This window comes from Ictidomys tridecemlineatus, chromosome 2 (genome assembly GCF_052094955.1).
Source record: "Ictidomys tridecemlineatus isolate mIctTri1 chromosome 2, mIctTri1.hap1, whole genome shotgun sequence".
NCBI classification, from domain to species: domain Eukaryota; kingdom Metazoa; phylum Chordata; class Mammalia; order Rodentia; family Sciuridae; genus Ictidomys; species Ictidomys tridecemlineatus.
Genome location: NC_135478.1, coordinates 106,031,032 through 106,049,154, shown reverse-complemented (window position 1 = coordinate 106,049,154; position 18,123 = coordinate 106,031,032). Strand labels below are relative to the sequence as shown.

General features: G+C 57.9%; 1 protein-coding gene across 18 annotated transcripts in view; it reads left to right on the top strand.

Moving 5' to 3' along the window:
- Window positions 1–18,123, top strand: part of Rimbp2 (RIMS binding protein 2) — a 199,947-nt gene that overhangs the window by 131,315 nt on the left and 50,509 nt on the right. For 17 of the 18 annotated variants that reach the window (XM_078039390.1, XM_078039389.1, XM_078039391.1 and 14 more), the window contains 6 exons: window positions 1,833–2,037; window positions 4,366–4,502; window positions 5,562–5,638; window positions 6,412–6,521; window positions 9,327–10,139; window positions 17,314–17,465. In XM_078039390.1, coding sequence (XP_077895516.1) covers window positions 1,833–2,037; window positions 4,366–4,502; window positions 5,562–5,638; window positions 6,412–6,521; window positions 9,327–10,139; window positions 17,314–17,465 — 1,494 coding nt within the window. Of the gene's footprint in view, window positions 1–1,832; window positions 2,038–4,365; window positions 4,503–5,561; window positions 5,639–6,411; window positions 6,522–9,326; window positions 10,140–17,313; window positions 17,466–18,123 lie in introns of those variants that run through there. The other variant, XM_078039398.1, reaches the window with a different exon arrangement.

Genomic DNA, 18,123 nt, shown 5'->3' with positions numbered 1-18,123 from the left:
GCCCCGTGACCATGACGGCCAGGAGCATGGTCGGCTGTGCCACCTGAGGACGTCACACCCTCCCATCCGGGCCCTGAGGACCGTGGCTATGCTCATTTCAAGGGCTCCTCAGAGGACACCTCTGTGGGCACCGCTGCAGGGGGGCTGGGGGCGGTGGCTCTCCTGGGGCACCAAGAAGTACCTGGAGCTGTTTAAACCCGGGTTCCAGTTCCTCCACGCACCCCAGGCGTCTCACCTGGCACACAGGTACCTGCAGCCTCTGGTGCCTCTGGTGAGCTCAGGCCCTTCCCAGGCCCTTCCTGCGATGGCATGTGGCCGCTGTTCCCAGGAGCCCCTGTCTGCCAGCGTCTCAGGCCCCAGAACCTGACGTCACCGCGGCTCACCCCAGGCTCTGGCTCTGTGCCTGCCTCAGCCAAGGCAGCCATCCTGGGCAAGCTCATTCAGATTTTTTAAGAAGAATCCTGCTGATTTTTTTTAATGAATTGAAGAAATTAATTATAGGCTCGGGACATGTTAGGTTTATTTTTAGAAATCCATGATCTCAGACACAAATAGCACTTCATTCTGGACGGAAGAACCAAGGGGCTGCAGCTCCAGCGGTGGGGGAGGAGGAGAAGGGTGGGGGAGGGAGGAGGGGGAGGGGGAGGGAGGAAGGGGAGGGGGAGCCGCAGGGAAAGCTTGCCGCAACTGGCACAGGTGCCTCCAGCCTCCGCTCCCACTTTCCCTCGGGCCTCAATAAAACAGACATCTATTGAGCGCTGCCTGCATACAATGCCTGGCCCATGCCATGGGCTGGGTGTGGCAGGAACCCAGCAGATGAAGACCTGACCTGGAGGTGATGTTTTAGCAAGGGGCAGACGATGTGCAGAATCATCACTGGCACAGACAGGGCGTCCCAGCTGTCCTAGACTGGGGGACAGCAGGACAGGGTGTGCACACAGATGGCACAAGCCATGCTATGGAAACATGGTAGCTGCACATCAGGACTTCCCGCTTTGCCTCGATTTGTTTATTAAGCACCGACTGTACCTGATGTACCGAGAGGCACTGAGGATGTGTCTGAGAAGCAGGACGTGAAGGCGCAGGGCTTTGCGGTTCATGGAGACATATGAGGGACAGGATGGGAGGTGGTGGGTGCAGGGAAGGAGGAGTGTGGTGCAGGGACCACCTCCCCCTCCACCTGGGCACCGGCCTTGCCTGGTGCAGGAACTCCTGCAGCAGAGGGGAGGGGGAGGGGGCTTCACTGGTGCACACTGGCCCTGAGCATTGGGCAGCCACAATGGGGTCAGGAAGCAGCAGAGAGCAGAGAGGTTCTGAGGCCGGCTATGGCCTGGCCCAGGCCTGTGCCTGAGGAGAGAGCTCGCTGGGCGGCCCTTCTCCTGTGTGTCCTGAGGGAAGCTCTGTCTTTGTGAAGTGGGCAAATGGCAGCGAGTTTGTTGACCTGTCCAGCAGAAGGACATTCCCTTATTCTGCTAGAGGTGGTGCCCTCTGGAGTGGGCATTGCAGGTGGGTCAGCCAGCATGCTGTCCCAGCCTGGGCTGGTCACAGCCTCATGCTACCCACCTCCACCAGCTGCAGCCAGGCATGCCCTGGGTCCTGGCCACACTCAGAGCCTGGAGCAGCTGTGCTGGCTGTGAGCTGTGCGCTCCCGGGATTCTTGACACCTGTGCTTTCTCCTGTGGCTGACAGCCAGCTGCATGCAGAGCTAGGCACTGGGCTGGGACTTCCCATGAGATGGCAGATAGGCCTGCCATGCACACAGCCCACAGTCCTAGCCACGTGGGCCCCCAAGGCCTCCTGCTGACTGACCCCCTCCCACCTCTGCTGTGCAGTGCAAGGTTCGAGAGCTGGAAGAGAAATGCCGGATGCAGAGTGAGCAGTTCAGCCGGCTGTCTCGGGACCTGGAGAAGTTCCGGCAGCAGGCCGGGAAGATTGACCTGCTAGGCAGTGGCTCGGTGGCCTCGCTGGACATCCCCTTGGCCCCCAGCAAGCCTTTCCCGCAGTTCATGAATGGACTAGCCACCTCCATTGGCAAAGGTGAGTACTGGGCCTCCCTGGGCCCGGGGGTGGGGAAAGGATACCATCCGCCTCCCAGCCAGGCTGTGCGGGCAGAGGCTTGGCAATGGAACCCCACAGCTGGGCTGGCCCTGCCCAAGGCTGAAGAGCATTGCACTGTGCACCTACGCCAGCTTCTCTTCCTCATTTCTTCCCTCCCCTCTCTCCCTCCTCCCCTCTCTCCCTCCTCCCCTCCCCTTTCTCCCTCCTCCCCTCTCTCCTTCCTCCCCTCTCTCCCTCCTCCCCTCCCCTCTCTCCCTCCTCCCCTCTCTCCCTCCTCCCCTCTCTCCCTCCTTCCCTCTCTCCCTCTGCTCCTCTTTCCTTTCCTCTCTCACAATTGTTGGATCCAGGAGTCTTGTACATACTAGGCAGGTGCTCGGCTGCTCAGTCACACACCAGCCCTGGCTTAGTCCATGTCCTGTGTCCATTTGTCCACCCCAGGCTCTCTGTCCGGCTCTTCCAGGGTGGGCAGGGAAGAATTGCTGGCTGGCCACGGGGTCCCAGAAGAACAGAGGTTCTGCTTCTGCTGAACCTTCCAGCAGGTCTCCTCTGCCTCCGGTGAGGTGGTCTTGGCCTGGAGGCTGGGTGGGTGACGAGTCTGGGTGTGAGCCCTAGGGGACTCTGTAAGCAGAGCCACATAACAGGAGAGCGAGGTCTCTAAGGACCTCCCTGCAGAGATACTGCACCCCAATAGAATCATCCCTGGAAACCCGGGAGCTGGCAGCCCGACAGGGTGGGAAGAGGCCCTGCCCCAAGCCCCGCCCCACCCTCGTGGCCAGCTTTCCTTTCAGGATGGGAGCTGGGAACTTTTTTGTGATATCCCAGAAAAAGTCACTGGGAATTAGCACTTCTGTTTTCTGGAGCACACATGTCCCAAAGCTCGGGATCATTGGAGAGTGCACCTGAGAACCACCCCGTAAGGTCACTCTCACCCCTGATGCGGGTGAGAGTCTGGGTGTGAGCCCTAGGGGACTCTTCTCCCTCGAGAATTCCTGTAGGTCTGAACAAGTGGAAGGTGACTGCAAGGTGACACTGCTGTGTGTTGGCCACCCATGCAGTTCGCTGGGGCAAGGCACCAGTCAGGACAGCCTGAATTCTGCTGCATTAACAACCAACCCCAGACCCTGGGGGCTTCCACCAGCTCCGGTCCACAGCCCCCAGCCAGCGGTGGACAGTCACTTCCACTCACACCCCTTCCAGGGTCGTGCTCCCCCCCCCTGTTGCCGGGGGAGGGAAGGATGTGTTAGTCTGGAGCAGGGAGCCTGCTGGTTCCTGGCTGGCTTCCTCCGGCTTCGGGGCCAGTTCCTCATGACCCTTTCCCTTGCACTGCTGCCTGCCAAGCCATGCTATGGCTTCAGGGCCCTGTGGCCATACGCAGGGTCCCCTCACTGGACCCGATGTCCCAGCAGGGAGACGCTGCTGCTGTCCTAGGTGCCATCAGCCGTCACCTGCCCAGGGGAGTTCTGGGGCTCTGCCAGATGCCTTTCTAGAGATGCTTTCAGGTCACTTTATATCCCCCCCCCGGGTCCTTCCTCACTCAGGAGCTGTCCCGAGGTGTGGCCCGACAGAGGCTGGTCAGAGATAGCAGGGCACCCACCCTGTCCTTATGCTAGCAGAGACCCTGGGGGAGGGTCTTCAGTTAGATCGCCTCTGAGTCTAACTGAAGGGAACACTGAGACCACCGTGGGTCAAGCCCTCAGTGCTCCTTCCCAGCAGCCAGGATGGGGCTCCCTGCCCCCAGCCGGGGAGGGTGGTCAGGCTGAGCCCCGTTGTCCTCCAGTAGGGCTCTTGTCCAAAGTGCTTTCCAGCAGTAAACTTGACCCTTTGGCTAATTAGGACTCTTGGTCATAGTGACAGCAAAATCTAACTTACCCTGGTGTGAACCAAAAGGAAATTGTCCTCTGGCTTCAGGTACAGCTTGGTTCAGGGGCTCTGGCCATGTCACCAGGGTCCAGTCTGAGAGCAGGCTTTGTTCTTGAGGGAATTTCCTACTCCTGGTGGCAAAAGGGCTGCCGTGTCACTGAGACTCACAGTCCTATTCTAAGCCAAGGAAAGGGGAAGCATGTCTGTGGGGGCTCCCACTAAAGCCCTTTGACTGGAGCCCCTGCCATGAGCTACAGACCCCCTTTATAGCCAGGCTGCATGGCTCAGGGCCAGTGGTGGGCTCAGACTAGCCGTGGACAAGCCGAGCTGTGTGGGCCCCCCGTGGCCCCCACAGCTGAGGTGGAAGAGGAAGGTGCCCAGGGAGCAGGTGCCACAGGCTTGTCTCATCTCCTCTCCTTTCCCTGCCATGCCCCTGACTGTGGTCAGGTCACGAGAGTGCCCCTGGACACTACCCTGCGGTTGGTGACTATTCCCCACTCTCAGGGGGCAAGCCGGAGCTGCTGTCCACCAACCCCACCTTCCTGTCGCCATCGGGGAGCCCAAGATGCAGATTTGAGTCAGACGTGAGTCTTCCTGCCAGGCACCTGGCACTGGGCCTCTGTGGCTAGGGGGACATGGGGGCCCTGTCCATCCTGCCCAGTCCCACCTTGTCCTTCTACCCATCTTCCTCCTCCTGCCTCCCCTGGGTCCTTCCCTCACTGCAGCTAATCCCTGGAGTCTGTCCTCACTGCTGGCTAGGGGTGGCCTAGACAGCTCACTGATGGCTAGGTGTGGCCTGCGAGGGCCACTTTGGGCACACAGCTGAGGCCTGGTCTCTGAGATGGCCCCTGAGGCCGGGACTCACAGTGTCCAGCCAGCCTGCAGAGAGCAGTTCACAAGAGAGAGTGGGCCGCCCAGCGTCGGGGCAGGGAGAGGCTCGTCCAGCCCAGGGGAGGGCCTGCTTGGAGGGAGCCGGACACTTGTGTGCATGACAAGGGGTCCTGACGGGTTGAACTGGGGCTGGGAGGTGGGCAGTATGTCATGGCCTGGGCACCAGGACAGTGTGGGTTTGTCTGGTTGAAGGCAGGGGTGACGTGGCCACCTGCTTCTACCTGGAGAGTGTTTAGGGAGGAGAGGAGCCGGACCTCCAGGGGAAGGCCACTCCTGCTCCCACCCCTGGGGCTGTCACTATGGTGTAAGGGACCATGGCTTCCTCAGGGGATGGCAGAGTCAGGGCTGCAGGACAGGGCGTCCCCTCCCCTCCCTGTCGTCCCCTCCTTGGGCACCATCAAACACAGAGGTGCCACCTCCGGAGGGCAGAGGACACAGGTACTCATCTGTGCTTCAGCGAGCCACCCACCCAGCATGGCCAGGATTGCAGTCTGGGTCCTTAAGAGGCCCCTCAGGGCTTTCCTGGGGTTGGGCCTGGGCTCTGTGTAGATGTCCATTCTGGGTTGGGTGCCCAACAGGAAGCCATTTCTGGGTTCACACACGAGGCTGAGCATGTGGGGCTGCCCACCTGTGGGTGTCCAGTCTGGGTCCATTTTTCCAAAAGCCCATGGCGGCTGCGGAATGGCTTCCTGGGTGTCCCGGCACACAGGTGAGGCCTGCAGCCCGCTGACCAGGCCCCCTGTCTCCGACAGATGGACAATGAACAGAACTCCAACACCTCGAAGCAGAGATACTCGGGCAAAGTCCACCTGTGTGTGGCCCGCTACAGGTAGGAGCTGGCTGCAGTCTCCTTTCCTCACAGGGCCTTTCCGGTTGTTTTAAGTCAGTCTTTGCAATTGGAGACCCCGGGGGCACCTGACTTTGTCTCACTCTGGCCACAACTCTGACTGAAGTTGACCCCTATGTGCTGAGGACCTGAAGGTGTGACGCCCACCCTCCCAGGCTGGGCAAGGACAGGAAGCTGGTGTAACTGACCAGGTGGTTGGCAGTCACATCCCAGATTGGAATAATGCCCAGATCTAATCCAACAAATATTCTCCCTGGGATCCGTAGGAGGAGATTAGAGAGGTGTGTGCGGGCAGGATTAGCCAGGCACACACTGACCCTTGTAGAAAGTTAGAGGCCACACTGATGCCCAACTTCAGGGAACTGGCTAAGTAAACCCTGCCAAGCTGCTTGGTGGATTACTACACATCCACTAAAAAGGCTAAGGCAGTGTTTCCCAAGCACTACGCTGTGTTACAAGGTGACAAGTAGGTGGATCGTGAAGTAGTATGTGATAGGATCCGCCTTAGTGTGATTACATATATTTAAAGCTTGTAAGGTTCATTTCTTCCTATTGCCTTAATAATATGGAGCTGTGTAGTTATGGTGGAAGGGCAATGGGATGATGTCAGGTCCATCACACTTCTGTCTTCATCTTCCCGTGGTCTGTGTGAATGAGCCTGTGTGCCTGGCAGGCGAAGCCTGGGCTGGGCGCGGGGCTGTGCTTCTCAGGCAGGAGCAGGAGGGTCGTGAACTGAATTCTGTCTCTCCCTCCAGTTATAATCCCTTCGATGGGCCGAATGAAAACCCGGAGGCCGAGCTGCCCCTCACGGCGGGGAAGTACCTCTATGTGTACGGGGACATGGACGAGGACGGGTTCTACGAAGGTCTCTGTTGGCACCAGGTTGCTGTTGGGGAGCCTGGCCAGTCCACCCCAGGCCAGCGCTCCTGGGCTGGTAGCCGGCAGGCCCCGGTCACTGCTGGCTGCAGAGCTGCTGCTCTGTCCCTGTGGGGCCTGAGTCCTTGGGTTCCCTTCAGGACAGGAAGGCTGGGAGGGGAGCCGGGTTCCCACCCGGGCAGAGGCTGGTGCTCAGTGGATCTTCAGGATGCTCAGCTCTGCAGGGCTGTCTGGCAGTCATGTGTCCACCCCGGGACTGACCGGCCTCTGCCCATGGTCATCCCTTGGCACCCACAGGAACAGGTCCCAGGACTCCCAAGGATACAAAGTGGGCAGACGCCCAGGTCCCTCACAGGAAGGGGCACTTTTGCTTACAGCGTATGCGCATCCTCGTTGCCCTCCCAAGTCCCCACAGGTGCCCACGGTGCCTACCACCTCACCAGTGCCCTGGGCAGTCACTGACAGCGCCCTGCGGGCAGTGCCAAAGAGAAGACTGCACTTGTCCAGGACAGGACAGTCCTCCCCTATTCTACCCGCAGCTGGTTGGGTCTGTGGTTGTGGAACCTGTGGACACAGAGGGCTGACTGTGCTCCCAGGGATCCCTCCTCCCTTATCCTCCTGCCCCCCAGCCCCCAGGCTGCATCCTTTGGTGTGGCCAGGACCATCTAGGTGACCTCACTGAGAGTGGCTCCCAGCACCTGCAGAGGTGGCCCACCCATCCTGAGGCTGTCATGGCCCCAGGAGGTCTGGCCCATTCCTAGGAAGATTGCTCCCTTTCACACCACCCTCCCGCCTCTAGTTTGGGATCAGGCACTGTGAGCTGTCTACCCAAAGGGCCTCCCTTGTTTAGCCTGAGGACACACAGGACACCCCACAGTTCCGTGAGTAGCTTTCTGTTGTAGACATGAGCCTTCTAGTCCCTGAACCGCCCACTGTCCTGCACGGAGGGCCTGGGTCTGCCCTATCTAGTCCCTGAACCACCCACTGCCCCACACGGGGGGCCTGGGTCTGCCCTGTCCCCCTGGGTAGGAGGAGTTCGTCTTGTTAAACCACAAGTTTTCTCTTGCATGGCCTTGCAGGGTCTCCGTAGAGCAGGTTGGAGCACCTAGGTTCATTTCTGGCACTCGCTGGCAAGAGGCCAGGCCATCAGTGGACGTGTGAGCACCCTTGGCAGGCAGCGACACGTTTGCCATGAGCTGATTGCGATGCAGGGCTATGGCTCTGGAGGCCCCAAGTCACACCCCAGGGTGGACATGTACACCCTGCCCCAACGGAGCTCTGCCATCACTCCCTGCTCTGTGGCCACGAAGACTCTTCAGAGGGCTGGCTCAGAGCAGGTTGAGGAACTCAGGGAGCCACGGTCAGGGTGGCAATGGGACCTGCTTCCCTTCTGGGCCTTAGTTTCCTCTGCTGCAGAATTAAAATGGCAGGGTACCTACTCCTTAGGGTACCTGTGAGGATGAATGAGGTGGCAGATATCAGGTGCTTATGATAGAGCCTGGCCCAGAGTAGGTGCTCAGCAAATGTTCACTGTCATCACTGTCACCATTATGACCTCACCACCGTCACCAAAAACCATTATCATTGTCACTATCACCATCACCATCATCATTACCACTATCACCATTATAACCCTCACCTCCATCACCATTAACAACATCACCATCATCATCACTATGACCACCACCTTCATCACCATGAACATCACCATCACCATTATAACCCTCACCATCATCACCATCATCACTATCTTCACCATCATCACCACTCTCACAATCACCATCTCTATCACCATCACAACCATCATCAACACCATCACCATAAACATTATCACCATCTCCATCCCCACCATGATCATCACCACCATCACCATCAATGTCACCATCATCACTATCTCCACCAATGCCACCACTACTGTCATCATTACCTTCCACCCAAGTCACAGTATAGATGTTTCATAGTCTGTCCTCCAGGGAACGCTTGGTCTTCCTTGAACCAACACCCTGCGTCAGGGTAAGACACAGAGAACTCAGGGCAGATGGACTGGTCTCCGTGCCCTCTAAGGCCCTGTCCCACTTCCCCTAAGGCAGGAGTTCTCCCAGGAGCAGAATCCAGTCCCCCTGGTCACCTGGCTGGGTGGTAGCCTGTGAGGACCTTGGGGGACAGTACTGTGGGCTCTGTGCCTCACCTTCAAAGCTCCTGTGTGTACTTGTCCCTCTCTGGGGCCTCCAGGGCAATTAGCCTTTTGAGCTGCTGACAAGAAGCTTATGGCTCACACATAAGACCAGGTGGACACCAAAACTACCTCAGGGTTTTTATAAGCCACTCAGTTCTGAGATGGTTCTGACGCCAAGTCCACCATTCCATTTCACGTCCAGTGAAGCCGTGGGGAGCCCCTGAATGGGGCCAGAGCAGGAACCCCCTGGATCCCTATGCCTGTGCCCGCTCAGCCGTAGGAGGGTTAATTTTCTCAATTACCAAAAGCCGTGGGTTTTACTAGTTTGTTCATCCTTTGAGAAAATATTTATTGAGCACCTCTTGGGTACCAGGTGTCACCCCAGAGCTGGCCCCATAGTCAGCGTGAGCTCCCTATCCTCATGGGCAGTCTTCTAGCGTACGTACCCAGGTAAACTAACACCACAGCCCCAGATTCCGTGAGCCTCAGGGAGAGGCCGGGCCTCGCGGTGGAGGTCACTTTGGATGAAGTGCTCTTGTCGGGCAGGAGCAGTGTGTGCCCTGTGACTTCAGGGCCCGGTGGGACGGTGCACTGATAACCTGTCCTCGCGCCCCACAGGGGAGCTCCTGGATGGGCAGAGGGGCCTGGTGCCCTCCAACTTTGTGGATTTCATCCAGGACAACGAGTCTCGGTTGGCAAGCACTCTGGGGACCGAGCAGGATCAGAACTTCATCAACCACTCGGGCCTTGGCCTGGGGAGCGAGAACATCCTCGACCTCCACTCCCCGACTCGCACAGACCCGGGCATTACTGATGACGGCGGGGGGACGCTGGATGTGAACATCGATGACATTGGAGAAGACATCGTGCCTTACCCTAGAAAAATCACCCTTATCAAACAGCTTGCCAAAAGTGTCATTGTGGGCTGGGAGCCCCCGGCTGTGCCGCCGGGCTGGGGGACTGTGAGCAGCTACAATGTCCTGGTGGACAAGGAGACGCGGGTGAGCCTGGCCCTGGGCAGCAGAACCAAGGCCCTCATCGAGAAGCTCAACACGGCCGCCTGCACCTACCGCATCTCCGTGCAGTGCGTCACGAGCAGGGGCAGCTCGGACGAGCTGCGGTGCACGCTGCTGGTGGGCAAGGACGTGGCCGTGGCCCCCTCCCACCTGCGCGTGGACAACATTACGCAGATCTCCGCCCGGCTCTCCTGGCTGCCCACCAACAGCAACTACAGCCACGTCATCTTCCTTAACGAGGAGGAGTTCGACGTCGTCAAGGCTGCGCGGTACAAGTACCAGTTCCTCAACCTGAGGCCCAACATGGCCTACAAGGTGAAGGTCCTCGCCAAGCCCCACCAGATGCCCTGGCAGCTGCCGCTGGAGCAGAGGGAAAAGAAGGAGGCCTTCGTGGAGTTCTCCACGCTGCCCGCAGGTGAGCCTGCGTCCTGCCTGGCCCCAGGGAGGGGGGCACAACGGGAGGGAGCCGGGCCATCCATGTGGCCTCCAAGGCTCGAGGTCAGCATGAGGGCACAGTGCTGGCCTGTGCTGATCCAGAGAAGGGACTCAGGGTGGCTTCAGGGCCAGCCAGGGACTGCTTCCTTGGCACTGGAGCCAGAGGCTGGTCCTGTGACAGGAGGAGGCTGGGTGCCTTGCCTCTCCATGGGCGTCCACTCCTAGGCCATTGAGGGAGGGCCTGCTCCTGTCCACCTCGCTCCTTCTTGTCTCCCGGTCATGAGTAAGCACGTGCTGATGGGCTGCAGTGACGTGAAGGTTGTCACAGAAGCCATCTGGGTCCTGGCCCAGCTGCGAGGCAAGGCTGTTAGCACCTCTGCCTGTGGGCTGTGGACAGGGAGCTGGCCAGGGCCCTTTGTCCCCCCGCACCTGGGGAAATCCAGAGGCAACATCAGCTGGAGGGCTCCTTCCTATGGACAGGACCCAGTGACCCCCAGTGCCTGGGCAGTGAGCTGGCTCGTGTGACAGTCACACAGGAGACCTCCCTGTGGGGGCCGGGGCCAGGTCTGCCTGAGGCTTCCTGCTGGGCGCTGCCCACGTAGTCCTCGCTTGAGCAGTCGGAAGGGTCCTCAGCCTCATCTGTGAACGTGGATTCCTCCGTGTTCTCCAGCGTGACCTTTGCCAGCACCTGGCCTCTTAAGCCTCATGTCATGCAGGACTGGCCTCGATGCAGGGAGCTGGCTGTGCAGTCCTGTGTGCCCTATGGGGCAGACCCTCAGGAATTGCCCACCCACAGGGCAGCAACTGGCAGAAGGTGGGCGGCACTGCCAAGGGAGGGCCTGTCCAAGAGGCGGTGATGGACGGGCAAGGTCAGCACATCACACTCCGCAGTGAGCTCTGGTTTCCGACCTGGTGGCCAGGGTCTGAAGAGTGGGGACCCTAGGACATCTCATGGTCAGTGCTGGGGTGAAGGATTGGGAAACACCAAACACGGGCCCCCTGGCCCATTCCGGAGAGCTGAAGAGAGCGTCCCAGGGAAGGAACCTGGGGTGGGGAGGTGGGGTAGCAGGTGTGGCCCCAGGGTCAGCTCCTGAGGACTGGAGAAGGTCTCAGGTGGTCAGCCGGAGGCCTCTCAGTGTCTGGGGAAGAGGGTAGCTGGGACACTGATGGAGGTCATGTTCTCAGAATTCATTCTTAAACCACAGTCCTTGTCCACCTAAGTGCCGGTGTGGGCACGGTCAGCATGCCATGCTGGCGTGCTGGCGTGGGGTTTGTACCATGGGCCCTCCTGTAGTGCAGCCAGCAGGGGACACGCTTCACTGAAGTCAGGCATTGGCTCACATGACACGTGACGCAGGCTGGAACCTGCCATCTGCCTCCACCAGCTGAGACCAGGACAGCCTGTGGTGTAGAGTCCAGTCCAGGTCTGAGGCCCGAGGGCCAGGAGCACCCAGGCAGGGTGGAGGCAAGCTCACCCCCTCTACCTCTGCCCACACTGTCCATGGTGGCTGGGCGAGGCCACCCTCACAGGGGCCACCTGCTTCTGAGTCACTGACCTGCAGGAACAAGGTCACCAGCTCACTGGGCCCCTAATGGCCCAGCACCTTACAGCTAGTGTCCACCTTCTCAGGCCCTCACCAGCCCTGATTGGTGGGCCTTTCTGAGTGACAGTTGCACTGTCCAGTGTGTAATCACAGCCACATGTGGCCCCGAGCACTTGAAAGGACCCAGACTTTAAATCTCATCTAAATTCTAATAAATGAGAACGCCAGGTGCAGCTCGAGCTACCGCACTATACCACAGTTCAAGGTCACAGCACGATTGCGCAGGGAGCTTGAAGGTTGAGGTCATGGCACAACTTGAGCAGGGAGCTTGGAGGTCAAGGTCATGGCATGATTGAGCAGGGAGCTTGGGGGTCAAGGTTAGGGCACAATTTGGAGGTCTGATGCTGATGGTGAGGACAGTGGGCAGAGAGTCTAAAAGGTGAGCACAGAATGTGCTGCAGAGGTTGGGCTCGAGCTGCGTGACTCTGAGCCTAGGCTTTACCTCTCTGTGTGGCAGGACCCACTCTGTAAAGCAGGGGCAACAGTAGTAACAACCTCATTGGTGTTCTTACTAAGAAGGGAGGTAATTCCTTGAACTGGACAGGGTTAGCTCCAAAAGTGGGATTCAGGGTTTCTAGGAGTTATTTTGGGGAGAGAGTTCTGCTTATTTTGTTTAGACACGAAAGACGCTTTGCTGCGATGTCCTGAGCTGGGTCCCGAGTGCCTGTGGGTACCAAAAAAATAACTGAGGTGGGTGTGGGTGTCCAGGGCAGGCACGGGGCTCGTGTGCTGGTGTGCAGGGCAGGGCCTTCCTTTTCTGCCAGCTCTTCTTCCACTTGCTCGAGTGTGCCCTGCTATATGCACACACCCTGGAGGAGATGGCGTGGAGTCCACTCATCCCAAACAGACTGTTCCCTTTAGCCCACCTAGGAGGTCAGAAGACATCAGAAGATCCAACCTGCCCACATCACACCGCGGGCAGAAGCCCTGGCTGAGGATGGAGTTAAGAAAGGCCCCCGTCCCCTCCTCCGGGGAGAGGGAAGAGGATGGGCTGGCCCCAGGACTGAGCCCTGCTAGGCCTCGGGATGTGCTATCCAGGTCTCTCCGTGGTGCTGGGGATGGAACCACAGACTCTCTTCCTTCATCCCTTGAGAGTGCTCTTCTACCGCTGTTGGCCCGCATTGTCTCCACGCTCAGTCAGCCGTCCTTCCTGTCAACCCTTCTTGATACTTTTAAGATTTCTTTTATCTTTTTTATTCTGATGTGCTCATGCTTTTATTTTATCTATCTTTCTAAAAAAATTAATGTAGATTCCTGGGCCTCCAGTAATAGTTTTCTTCAAAGTTTGAACATATTTGCACTGTTTTCTCCTTCCTCTCTCCTCATTGTGAAACTCTGCTGCACACAAGGCAGAAGGTCTGAAGGGTCCTACAGGTCTGTAGACCCCTGATATTCACCGCTGCATTTCCTCATTGTGTCGCAGTTAGGATGATTTGTTTTCTCTGTCTTCCAGTTTTTGGAGTCCTTCCTTTGCAGTATTCAGTCTGCGACTGTGAAGACCATCAAATGAGTTTTTCGTCTGTTTGTTTAGCTTCTTTATCTTTCTGGGACTTTCATTTGGTTCTTTTTTAGTTTTCTTCTTGCTCTTGGATTCTCTGTTTCTTTATATCCTTTAACCTATTTGCAATGATTATTTTAAAGAGTTTGCTAATTGCAACTTCAGAGTCATCATAGGCTAACTTCTGCTGACTTTTTTTTTTTTTTGGTGCCAAGGATTGAACCCAGGAGTGCTTAATCACAGACCCACATTCCTAGCCCATTTTAGGATTTTTTATTTTGAGACAGGGTCTCACAAATTTGCTTAGGGTCTTGCTAAGTTTTGCTGAGACTGATTTTAAACTTGGGATACTCCCGCCTCAGCTTCCTGAGACACTGGGATTACAGGTTTCCATCACCATGCCCAGAAGGACTATTTTTTCTCTTGGTTATGCATCCCATTTTCCTATTTCTTTGCTGACTAGTCATTTTCGTTATGAATGGGACGTGGTCAGTTACACATTATAAAGACCCTGGATTCTGTAATTTTTCTGCTGAAGTTGGGATTTGTTCTGGCAGACAGTGAAATTACTTGTGGCATATCTAGGTCCTATGAATGCTTGTTTTAGGCTTTATTGGGGAATTTGTCTTTCCTTTATGCCCTTTGACCATGGCCCTTAGTCCGGTGGCATGATCCCAACTTGTAAGATGTGACGTTTATGGGGCTCCAATGGGGAGTCCAGTCTTCTCTGCGTTCACAGGACTTGGACTCCACTTTGTTCCTGAGAAGCAGTTGAACTTTGCTCTGCTGTTTGACTTGAGCGTCACTGTCTTTCTGTTTCCTGGAGTCTTGTCTTCCTTATGTGTATAATTTAGGAGTCAAATACTAATTTGAGAGGATGGGGGTGAGGATTTAGGTTTCATCCTTCATTGGGTGTCTCCATTCTCCGGGGATTTCTCTGAGGTTCCTGTCTTCTCAGTCACCCCTGGGGGCTCCCTTTTAACTCTGCAGTCCATTAAGGCTCTCTGCTTGGGTTCCGTCTCTCTACAAATTGCCTGGCCAGTGCTCTCAGGAAAAGGGCCAGTTAGCAGGCGGTTGCCTCATGCATTCCCCCCTCTAAGGGTCAGTTCACGTAGCCTCTCCTGTCTCTCTTGCATAGGGCAAGGAACACTGGACACGTTTGTGAGAGACTCTGAGATGCCCTGGGGTTCTCTCTCCACTGAGCTGCTTTCCATTATCAGGACCCCTGGTGCTTCTCCACTGTGAACACCACCACGTCAGGTGGACATATGTTGGGGAGTTTGGGGAATGCTGTGTCCTGTGTGTCTCGAGCCCTGCCAAGGGCTCATGCAGGTGGACTGGCAACCCAGAGATCTGTCCCACACTGAGGGGTCCCTTGACATTGTGGGGAAAGGAGACAGACTTGCACTGAAGGATCATGGAGCAGACAGAGCTTAGCAGGGATCAGTCATCCCCCTAGATAGGGGACAGCCTCGGTCTCAGTGAGTCCCACAGTTGGCTGGTTAGAAAGATCCACTGACCTACAGCCATCAAAATAAGTGGTCTGACTAAGAGGATTATTCCTTCTGGAAAGATCTCCCTCTTGTGATTTGAGTCCTCAAATCAGAACACATGAGAAAGCATGGCCAGTGTGTCGGCAGCACTAACTGAGCCGCTGACCAGTGGATATGCTTCACATGCGATGGACTCAGACCAATTCACAAGGTTGGTTGTATTGATGGGGACATGTGCCTGACTCTCAGAGGCTTGTGATGGCAGGGGTGACTGCTCCTCCCATCGCAGTCTAAGGCAGGGCCTCCTGTCCCTCTTGCCTGGTGGCCCAGGGCTCAGGCATGGCTACTGTGGCTCTGACATCCCCTAAGTTGCTCCTGGAGTCCTTCCCACTGCAATGAGCAGACAGGGAGAGAGGATGAGAGTCACGTGGGGAGGGTGCTCGTGGTGGGTGGGCTGGTCACTTCTGCCCACATTCCAATGGCCACAAATGGCTGCCTGACTCAGAGCAAAGCAATGACAATGGTGTCTTGGTGAACATGACATCCTGGCCACATAGGTGCTCTCTGATGTCCATGTCCCAGGTCAGGGAGGTGAAGAGGGGAAGGCTAGGAAGTTGTCCATGGTTACGCCAGTTGCTGTCCACGGTTATTTCACTGACTGGCAGGTCCGGGGTAGCCTCCAGCCTCAGCCTCCAGCCTCCGGCTTGCTTCTTCTAGGGGTACGACTGGCCATGGGTCGTGCAGCCTGCCAGGTCACGTCTGTGCCCAGCAGGAAGCAGGGGCAGCTGGAGTGGGAGGGCACATCCTGCAGGCCCCATCCTGTGCTCGCCTTCTCTGGCAGACCCCTGTCTCCTGAGCCGTTCCGGGAGGAGTGAGCCTCCACTTCCGATTGCAAGGAGGTTCTGGGGACATCCGTCCCGGCAGAGTCACGTGCATCTTACGCACAGGCCACAGGCCAGCGCTGGGAGGAGGATCCCATATCAGCACTTGATGCCCATGGGATGTCCTGTGGCACTTCCTGAGCCCTGACCTCCTTACGTGCAGAAATCACAGGCCGGCTGCGAGGATCGGCAGATGTGAGGCGTGTGGAGTGAATAGGGGACGGTGGCAGACACTGTCCCCAGGAGGTGGCCAGCGCTCTCCTCCCCAGGAGCCACTAGCTGGGGTCCCATGAGCCAGGCCTCACAGCCTCACAGGCCCCAAGATCACAGCACTCCTTCCACACTTAATCCACCTACGCCATCCAGCAGGCATAGAGGTGTCAGAGGGCAGGGCCGGTTGCCTGCCATCACTGGGGCCACATAGCCACATGGCCACAGCTGACCAGTTGCCCAGTTTGGTGGTCAGGACACCTCTGGCAAGGCAGATGAGTACAGTTCACATATGTGGGCACCAGGAGGCCTGTTAGCCTGGCTGCTGGGGAGTCTGTGGAGCTGGACTCAGGCAGACCACTCCCTAGACCTAGGGCTCTCCGTCTTGCCCACTTCAGTGGTGGGAGGAGGGTGATGTGAGGGCTGAGCTGGCGCCTCTGAGTCGGATGGGGAAGGGGGGAGGGAGGGAGAGAGAGGAGGAGAGAGGAGGAGAGAGAGGGAAAGAGAGGGAGGGAGAAAGAGGGAGGGAAAAAGAGGGAGGGGGAGGGAGGAGGAGAGAGAGGGGAGGGAGGGAGAGAGGGAGGGAGGGAGAGAGAGGGAGAAAGAAGGAGGGAGGGAGAGGGAGGGAGAGAGGGGGGAGAAGGAGATAGAGGAGGAGAGAGGAGGAGAGAGGGGGAGAGGGAGGGAGAGGGAGGGGGAGAGGGAGGGAGAGGGAGGGAGAGAGGGAGGGGGAGAGAGATGGAGGGAGGGAGGGGGAGAGAGAGAGGGAGGGAGGAGAGAGGAGGAGAGAGGGGGAGAGAGGGAGAGAGAAGGAGGGAGAGAGGGAGGAAGAGGGAGGGAGGGAGAGAGAGGGAGGGAGGGAGGGGGAGAGAGAGGGAGGGAGGAGAGAGGAGGAGAGAGGGGGAGAGAGGGGGAGAGAAGGAGGGAGGGAGAGAGGGAGAGAGAGGGAGGGAGAGAGAGGGAGGGCGGAGAGAGGAGGAGAGAGAGGGAAAGAGAGGGAGGGAGGAGAGAGAAGTAGGAGAGAGAGAAGAGGAGAGAGGGAGGGAGAGGAAGAGAGAGGGAGGGAGAGAGAGGGAGAGACTGCGGGGGGGGGGGGGAGAAGGAGAAGAGGGGGGAGGGGGGAGAGGGTCAGGGAGAGGAGAAGAAAGGGAGGTGGGGAGCCGCCCTCTTCTGCGCACACCTCCCTGGCCCCTCTCCAGCTCCTCCTGGGCTCTGCTCTTGCGCAGGCCCTGAGCACAGCTGCAGAGGTGAGGGTCCTGCAGAAGTGGCTGTAGGCCTTCCCAGGAAGGGCGAGCCGTGCCCGCTGGATGCAGAGGCCCAGCTGTGTGTCCTCCCCTCCTTTTCCCCAATACCTGTCCTCTCTCTGCCAACCTGACCAGGTGTGTTCTGGTTTCCAGGTGAGACAAGTGAAGTGAGCCTCTACCAGGGCTGTGCCCTGAAAGTGTCTGTTCCCTTCTGTTCCTCTCAGGCCCTCCAGCACCTCCCCAAGATGTTACTGTCCAAGCAGGGGCCATGGCATCCACCATCCAGGTCTCCTGGAAGCCGCCGATGCTGACCCCCACTGGATTGTCCAATGGGGCGAACGTCACCGGCTATGGCGTATATGCCAAGGGGCAGAGGGTGAGTTCATGGGGTGGTGCCATCTCACAGGCCCAGCTCCTGCAGGGGCCACTCCTTGAGGGGAGTTTCCTCAGCCCCCCAGGCCCCTCAGCACTGCCCTAGGCCCTGCCCAAGTCAGTGTAAGGAAAACCCATGCCTTGCTGTCTCTTCCTGGGACAGCTTCCTCTCCATCCCCCTCCCCTCATGAAGACCTGCTCCACTCTGTATTCAAAGGCCACCTCTGGGTCCTCATTGCCCATGCCTGGCTCCCCAGTGTTGACAGGCGCCTGCCAGGCTGAGGCTAAGGCCAGAGGCCCGGCTTCCCTGAGAATCTAGCCCAACTGGCACATCAGGCCTGGCTCTGAGGAGCAGGTGTGTGCTGGGGCCAGAGCCTGTGGAAGCTTCTGTCCCCTGACCCTGGTCCCGGCCCTCCTCTGTCAGGAGCAGGATGAGGGACAACACTCGGGTGACTCGAGTGTGAGAGCTAAGTCCTCCACTGGTGGCTTGTTCTCCCACTGCTCCCTCCATGCAGGCCCCCTCCCCGCCAGAGCAGCCTCCTGCAGAAGAGGCCCAGCCCTGCCGTCTGCAGCGGGAGGCTGTGCGTTCCCTCTGCCCACACCCCGCCCTTTGGCTTTGGCAATAAGAAGGCTGATTGGGGCATCCTTCCATGGCCCCTGCC